The sequence below is a fragment of the Babylonia areolata genome, chromosome 18 (assembly GCF_041734735.1).
Source record: "Babylonia areolata isolate BAREFJ2019XMU chromosome 18, ASM4173473v1, whole genome shotgun sequence".
NCBI classification, from domain to species: Eukaryota; Metazoa; Mollusca; class Gastropoda; order Neogastropoda; family Buccinidae; genus Babylonia; species Babylonia areolata.
Window position 1 is genome coordinate 25,400,827 of NC_134893.1, and position 8,728 is coordinate 25,409,554.

General features: G+C 35.4%; 1 protein-coding gene across 1 annotated transcript; it reads left to right on the forward strand.

Annotated features, from left to right (window-relative positions):
- Positions 1–447: 447 nt before the first annotated feature.
- Positions 448–7,464, forward strand: LOC143292593 (acyl carrier protein-like). Its single transcript, XM_076603043.1, has 5 exons — positions 448–620; positions 2,917–3,033; positions 3,935–4,022; positions 6,118–6,230; positions 7,055–7,464. The coding sequence occupies exons 1-4, from the start codon at positions 462–464 to the stop codon at positions 6,207–6,209; spliced, it is 456 nt and encodes a 151-aa protein (XP_076459158.1). The 5' UTR covers positions 448–461; the 3' UTR covers positions 6,210–6,230; positions 7,055–7,464.
- Positions 7,465–8,728: the final 1,264 nt, after the last annotated feature.

Here is an 8,728-nt window from a genome sequence, read left to right on the forward strand (position 1 = left end):
AAAAACATAAAGTACACATGTCTGCACTGCTACATCAACACATTTTCTGAATAATTTTCTGACTTCCGTAACAAAATCACTAACACACACACACACACACACACACACACAGAGAGAGAGAGAGAGAGAGAGAGAGGCGCAGGCGCGACTGTTATATCAGACTATGAATGTTGAAATATGAAAGGAACGCACACTCAATCCATGATTCTGATGTGGCGCGTTACATGTGGTCTGATCTGGGTTTATGCCAGCAGCTTGGTCTACTTTCGTTTGTATATGTAAATATAGTCCAGCAGTCGCGAACAACGTGTTTTTTGTGATTTTCTGCATCATAATGTTTCAGGTAACAACGATAAACGGTAGCATTCTGTGTTATTTAAGGATCACATTATGCACATTTAATCCTGGGTGAAGAAATAAACAAATTTGATCATTAGATCATTCAGTCCGTGCTAGCAACAATGGCGGCTGTCTTGCGAAACGTGAAAACTTTTGGGAGTCTTGTGGCGTCTGTTCGCAAATCATGCACAAGATTGACCGCCGTGGCTCTTGTTCATCAGAATGGAGATGCTAGGCATCTGCATGCAAGCAGACATGCGTTAAAATCTCCCTCGCTGAAGGTAAAATGATGCAGAAACATGCCGGTGTTTTGACCTGTGGTTTGACATTGACCATGCCGACACATGCGTTTTGTGGCTTGGCAATTTTGATGATGATAACATTTGAGTACGAAACCGGGATCATTTGTAAAGTTGACACCAGGACTCTGGATGGGAATACTTGTGCCTGGCTGTATATTTGATTGTGCAGAAGAATGTTGATATTCATATGTAAGTGCAGTAAGGCAGACAACCGAACTAAAACATTTTCGGTAATGATGTAACAAAGGACCATAGTCTACACAATGACATTGTACAGTCGTTACAGTGTGAGGACAAGTTCCATATGAAAAAAAAAAATTATATTCCGAACAGAAGGCACAATTTACTGTACAAAAGGAATTTAGTACTTTTTATTTTAGTAGTAGTTTTGTAGTACAATGATATGAAGCATGGTTAACCCAATTCGATGACTAGGGAAATAAGATTTAAGTGATACCTATTTGCCAGAGTTTTTTCCAAAAAAATGGGTATATATTTTCGAAAAAATCAGTGGGCGTTGTTATTGGAGAGAAACCCATAAAAGTATGCATTTTTCAAAAGGTAAATGAATAAACAATACAAAATACATGATGTCCCCAATTTTGTACATTTTCGGTGGCATGCAATTGTTTTTGAAATCAGTGTTTTGTTTTTTGTCACATTTTCAACTTGTTCAATACAAACATTTGGTAATTTACACAGTAATAACTATATTTTCTGGACAAATGGGTAATACCTGTACACACAAATTATACTAGGCAACCACTCTAAAACACTTTTGATATTGATATAAGAAAGGACCATGTCTTCACAGTGACATTGTACAGTCATTACAGTGTAACTGTGAGGACAAGATATATGTAAGTAATTATACATGTTCAGTGTGAAAAAACATACCATTGATTAATAATCCAACCTCATTTGAAGACAAATAACTGTACAAAAGGAATATAGTACTTTTTTTTGGTAGTATTTTTGTAGCACAGTGGTATGAGACATGGTTAAACCTTTTGTTAGGGAATTAAGATTTAAGTGAAATCTATTTACCAAGGGTTTTGTTTGTTAAAAAAACACACACAAAAACGGGTATATATATTTTCAAAAATTCTGTGCACTTTGTTGTTGGAGAGAGACCCATAAACTATATAATTTTATAAAGGTATTTATATGTTTTCTGAAGGTAAGTGAATAAAGAATACAAAACACATGATGTTTTTCAATTTTATGTATTTTCAATGACATGCAATTGTTTTGAAATCAATGTTTTGTCTTTTTGTCACATTTTCAACTTGTTAATTATAAACATTTATCAGGTAATTACACAATAGAGTAATTAAAACTAATATTATATTTTTTGGACAAATGGATGATAGTAATACCTGTACACAAAAATTATACAAGAACAACCACAAAATGAATAAGAGACATATACACAATTTATTGTGACTTCTCAAGTGATTACAACATTGTGCAGTCCTTTCAGTCAAATCAGTTTTCCTGAGGAAAAAAAATCATGCCTATCTGGCAGTATAGTCAAACCCAAGAACTGTTTCATTTCAAACACATATCTTTAATGCCAATACTAGTGATAGTCTGGAGTGGGGTTTTTTTCTGTCTGTATGGATTTGCCTGTACCTGTTGGAGTGTCTGCATGCATACCAGTTGGTTTACTCAGCGAACTCCTGATTTAGATTATCATCTATTGGGGAAAAAAAAAGAATATAAAAGAGAGAGGGAGAGGTTCATGATATTTAATACAGAACATATTTTAAGGATAATTCTCCCCAATCATTTTTAGTATTTTCTTCAGTTTTGTTTGTTTCACTCTGTTTTCCTCTACTGCTTTCACTTTCAGTTTCAGTGTCCGCACTTTTTCCTTTTAGTCTCTTTCTTTTCTTTTTAACCATTTTTTGGATATCTTTTCATGACACAACTTGAGAAGTGTAGCAAATGTTTTTGATATATTTATTGCAAAATATTATATTTGTCCTCTTATCCTAAGTGAGTCTTGAAGGCTTTGCCTCTTTTGTTAAGTAATAATTTTACATTTTTATGTTTGTCTTTTGTGATATCAGAAGAATTTATTATACATATCAATCTGTGTGATCATTATTATGGATGTAGTTATTCATTGTTGTAAAGCACAATTCACAAGAACATTGATTTTGATTTTGACAATGTAAATTTTCCACAGGCAGTCAAACTCAATGATAGTGGTGATTAGTAATATGGAACTCAGTCTGTCACTCCATGTGATTTTTCTTGCTGTTTACAGACACCCTGGCAAGTGCAGACAAATGTGAGGTGGATGAGCACACAGCAGTCTCAGGACGTGATTCAAGACAGAATTTTGAATGTTTTGAGAGCCTACGATAAAATCAATGCTGAGAAGGTGGGCTTCAGCTCCCATGTTCACTGATACAAATGAGTGGTCTTTTTACATGTATAATCATGACCCTGTTTACTATGCCAAATCAGCAGCCTAAGTACTTTTTTTTTCATGGATGTGCATGCTGGATATGTGGGCCATAAGGCACTGACATAGATTTAGGATTTTTAACTTAAATATTTGATTACATGGACTTGAAGGGGATTAAGGCATTAGCAGGTTTGCCCATGTATTATGTTGAAGTGAAAAAGGACAAAATCTTACTTCTGCCTTTAATCCACCAGGCACCATGAGGGAATTTTAAAACCCAGGATCCTCAGATCAATAGTCCAACATTCTAACCATCTAGCTATTGCACTTGTCATTTGTTGTCACCAGACTAAACATTCTGGACTGATTCTAATAATTTTCAAACTCTGTGGAGTAACTTAATCTGATGTATAAACTGGATTGTACATTGTCTTTTGTATATGGTAGATTGTAAACTGATAGTATCCATTCAAATGATGTATATCTGTTATGATAGAAAATGTTTTTAGCTTTGTTATTTGTGTGCTATTAGATCTGTGTCAAATGAACTAAAACAATAAATTGGATATTATATCAGTTTTACTTTATATTAAAATCAAAACATTCGTGTACAGTCCAGTATTTCATTGATTTTGTTTAAAAAAAATTTTTTTAAACATGATGAGTTGTGGCCCACCCTTGCCCTCTAGCCTCTTTCACCACACCCACCCTCATAGTTTTATATTTTTATTTTAATTACACATACTTTACCATGACATGACCCACTAGTGCAGACTCTGGCAGGGGTCTGATTCCTTTATATTTTTTTTTTTCTTCTGTTTGTGTAACGTATCCTGTTTTCTGCACTAGTATGCTGTGCCTGTTGTGTCCACAGTTAACCTTAGACTCCCATTTTATCAACGACCTTGGTCTGGACAGTCTGGACCAGGTGGAGATCATCATGGCAATGGAGGATGAGTTTGGTGAGTCATTTCAAACTCCACATGACAGTTTTGGTATCGGTTATATTGTCAGGCATGTTCAGTGATAACCCAGCATTGTGATGATTTAGGGTGTGTGAAGATCTGTTCATTTCTGAAACTGTGTGATTCATTGATCCAATTCAGAAGCTATTTCTTTGTCTCCTGTGTCTGGGTTGAAATTATTTCTTTGTCTTCCAAAAGGTCCAGCGCAAATTGGTTTATGTGATACATTATACCCCTCAACTGATACGCCATGAGAAAAAGTACACTAAGATGTTAACCCATTCCACTCTTTGGAGTTCACAGCCTTGGCAGGCTTCCCTGCCATATTCATACAGAAAAATACAAAAAATATACTCAGAATGACCAGTTTTTCCTCCAAACTGACACGTGTGGACACAGCTGGAAATGCTGGAGAATTAGTTCCCTTTGCTTACAGTTTATGCATATATTATGTAAGAACATGGAAACCGTTTTAATGAAACAAATTTAGACACCTTAGCATTGCGTGGGTGCAGGGCTCAATGAGTTAAAGAAAAAACAAGACAGAAGAATGAAGAAGGTCTGTTGTACGGAGGTAATTATGGATGTCTGATTTGCTCAGAAACCCAATGTTTTGAGTGCCTTTCTGATGTTGCCCACTCTACTGAATGCAACATGCCTGTGATTGTATTGGTGTTTTGTGCGTGTGCACGTTTCGTTCTCAAGGTCTGTAATCAATGCACAGTTTATATTTGTATTCCTCCAGACAAAGTGCAACGTAACATTTGCTGTTCACCCACCATCAAAATGGATTATTCTGTATTGTGTGAATAATGACTGCATGATTAGCTTAAAAAAATTTTAAAAATAAAAAAAAATTTTAAAAAGCATGATTAACTAAATAAATGAAATAATCACCTTGAGCATGTACATGTGTAAGGTTACAAGCTTGCATTGAGTGATTGACTACCATTGTACTAGCATACACACAGAGGTGTTTGCAAGAAAGATGAAATCATCACACACACACACACACACACACACACACACACACACACACACATGTGTAAAAAGTGAGATACAATTTTTGATGCAAGAAAAATGCTTTACCTGTAGATCTGATGATAACAATCTTGGTCACAAGCTTTCCATCACATGACTTTCTGCAGGCAGAGTGAGGGTGGTCCTTGCTCATATCCAGAGGCAAGTCTTCTGTCACATAATGTGTTGCAACAACATTGGGAAGATCATGTCCATCTATCTCATTCAGCATTGGGTTCTTTGCATTATCATTAAAGCTTCTCCTGAAATGAGAGAGAACCACCCTCATTCCACCTGAAAAAGTCTTAAGCTGAGAGGAAGGCCTAGAAATGAACATGATCAGTCCTTCAGTTAGTAGAATCTTTTCTTTAAACTTTTATTTCTGTTCCAGTACTTTTTCTTCTTCATTTGTGGGCTGCAATTCCTATGTTCACTCGTATGTACACAAGTGGGTTTTTATGTATATGACCATTTTTACCCCACCATGGAGACAGCCATCCTCTGCTTTTGGGGATGTGCATGCTCTGTATGTTCTTGTTTCCATAACCCACTGAATGCTGATTTTTTAGTACTTAATTTCTTATTTTCTTATTCTGTAGCAATGGTATGTGTAAGATTTTTCTATTAACAAAAACTTTAAGTACTCCTTCTAAACAGTTTAAGTGACACTACAGAGTGCTTTGTAGACCAATTTCTAAAACAAACAAACCAGATATAGATACTGCTGTCCTTTGTCTTGAGCCTTTTGAGTGGCATTTCCATGTTGCATGTTTACATCATAACATACTGTGTTTCTTTATACCGGACAGGCCCAGTTTTTTGGGTTTTTTTAGAATGTACAAGGTTGTGCCATTTTAAGAGCCGACTAATTTTGATCTATGTAATATTGAAAGTAAAAATGATGGAGCTAATGTGAAGATGAGTAATACTTATTTTAGTACCTTTCCTTCTCAGGGTTTGTGTGGAGCTTACCAGTTAAAACTTCAAGGGATCAACTGGGAGTAGGAATCTGAATACTGATAATTAATGTAACCCAATGATTCTCCATGGATCATGCTTTTCACATGTGCAGGCTTTGAGATTCCTGATGCAGATTCAGAACGGTTGATGCGGCCACGTGATATTGTCATGTACATCACGGACAAAGACGTTCTACTGGACTGAAAGTGGGAATTGTCATTAATGGTGAGTTGTGCTGTGCTTGTCAAGATGCTACATCTTTTTTCAGCTGATTTTTCTTATGGGTTTTTGGAAAACATATTCAGTGCATCACTGTATGGTAGAAAATTAAAAACGGGTAAGGGAGGCACGAGGATCAGGAGGAAAAGTTAGGAGCATACGTTTTGCTTTTATGAATCAAATTCAGTGCGTACGAGATTGTATTGCTGTGTATATAACAAATAGTTTTGGGATTTTAACCTCTTGAGTACCAAGGATGCACAATACTTCCAAAAAATGTTTTACTGTTTACCAAGGATGGATTCCAATTTATGTTTTTAAGTGTGTTCCTCTTGGCACCAGAAGGAAAGCTTGATATGTCTCCTTGAATTATGTATTACCGAATTACGGTTTGTTTGGTTATTCTAGGAACCAGCAGAATTTTCATCTTTTTGCAGTTTGTGTGTTTAGATGTATGCTTTGCATAAATAATTTTTTTTTTAAATGAAGTTTGATGTTTATGCACAAATTGTGCCTTCAGAGAAATTTAAGGAGACATTGTTGCTTTCTTCTGAAAAAGGTCGTCTTTTTGAATTGTCAAAACTTATTTTTTTCCTGCCTTTAAGATAATTGTGCTTGTATGTCAAACAATAAAAACACCAGGTTAAACCAAGTTGTCCAGTTGTTTAGTTCACCATTCATTTTATTATATACGGAAAAAAAACATAACATTGAACATTTATCATTCAGAAATGAAGCCCGTCTACCCTCCATCCATTTCACTTCATAGGATGTAGAGTATTCAAATGCAGTATTTTAATGTATGTGTGTGCGTGTCTGTGTGATTTCAGAGCACCGTAGCAGATTTTCTTTGTTGGGGAACATGTGGCTGTCAAGAGGGATGGAAGACTGACACCTTGTCAGATGGCCAGGACTTGTACTCACTGTTTTACCCGCCCTTTCAGAACAGCTTTGTTAGAGCCCATGCTTTTGTTTAAAGTCTTTGCTATGCCTCTGTTAATTGGATTAATTCAGATGCTGTGAATATTTGTTGCAATGTATCTGGGTTCGTGTGTGAGAAAGTGACACCACAGAATGGCTTCCTGTGCCAGTTGAATATTTTAGCCAGTTTGGTTTCTGTGAAGAGACAGTTAGGAAGGGGCATTTATTTTTATGAGTTGGTTGTGTTGGAGGAATATTGAGAAATTAAAAAAAATATATTATGGATGAATGTGAATAAATAGTTATGGGAAAACTACAATTGTGTGTTATTTTCCACAGTGAGAATGTTATTGTTCTTGTTTTTGTTTTGTTTTTTAATGTAATCCACAGTATTTCTCTTCTTTTTTTTTTACAAGATAGACAAAAAGGTATAAAATGTATAAAAGGCACCTCTAGGGATGAGAACAGAGATGTAAGGTACAACACACACAACAACTCATTTAAATCCAGGATCTTCTACAGGTTTCGCATAACACACAGATTATCAACAAACAGACTCTTGGCTGTTTTGATGACAGCTTCTTAGTTTGAAAGAGTAAAAACTCTTGGCTGTTTTGATGACAGCTTCTTAGTTTGAAAGAGTATATTCTCTTGGCTGTTTTTTGATGACAGCTTCTTAGTTTGAAAGAGTAAATCATTTGTGGCTTCTTGGTTTGGAAGAGGAAATGCTTTGTCTTTTTGGTTTTGGGCTTTTTGGATCTTCTTGGAAGCATTTCCTCATTCAAACCAAGATACCATGATTGAAAACCTTACCATGGACTTTTCTTTTCATTCTGTGGTGTGACATACATTGTAGTTATCATCCCTCAAGATAAGTAATATACTACAGTACCTGTTGAAATTATTTGTGTTTTTTTACTGTCCACATGTAGTCAGCTCTTTACATTGAATGAAACAGTAGTCATATTGATAATTTTCTGCAGCCCTGACACCACACTTCGTTGCAAAAAGGTCACTCCGATGGATCCTTACAGACCACGAATAACATTCCTGACGAAGGCCATGAAAATTATGCCAAAGTATTGATGATAAAAATTGCCATTGTTGTGTGGACATCACGTTTCAGTTGTAATGAATTGTTGCATGGGGAGAGTACTTTAGAGTGTCAAAATAACCTGTTGATTTTTAAGACACTTGAGATTTTTAGATGAAGATGTATGGAAAGTTAATTTGAAAGATTTATTGCTGAGAAACAAAACTTTTGACATCTTTAGCTGTAAAATGCAGGAATAATGTTAATATAGTAAATGTTTCTGTAGAATACACTGTGCTAAGCATTCACAATGTCTTTATTTTGATTTTTATTAAACAACTTCAACCATCTGTAGAGGAGATCAAATTATCAAATTATGGTGCTTAGAGCCTCGCCAGCCACTAAGGCCATCTCAAGGCAATCGCCTTGTTAATACCTACTACAAGTCAAGGGTAAAAAAAAAAATTCCAATAAAAACTAGTCACCGCTTTAAGCTTTCCACTCAAAGTTTAAAAACCTTCCATAGTTTAAAACCTTAAAATTTGATTAA

Excerpts from the sequence above, each read along its gene's own strand:
- LOC143292593 (XM_076603043.1), top strand. The coding sequence starts at position 462 with ATGGCGGCTGTCTTGCGAAACGTGAAAACTTTTGGGAGTCTTGTGGCG. Across the intron at positions 3,034-3,934 it reads ATAAAATCAATGCTGAGAAG|TTAACCTTAGACTCCCATTT; the intron begins GTGGGCTTCAGC and ends TTGTGTCCACAG. Across the intron at positions 4,023-6,117 it reads GGCAATGGAGGATGAGTTTG|GCTTTGAGATTCCTGATGCA; the intron begins GTGAGTCATTTC and ends TCACATGTGCAG.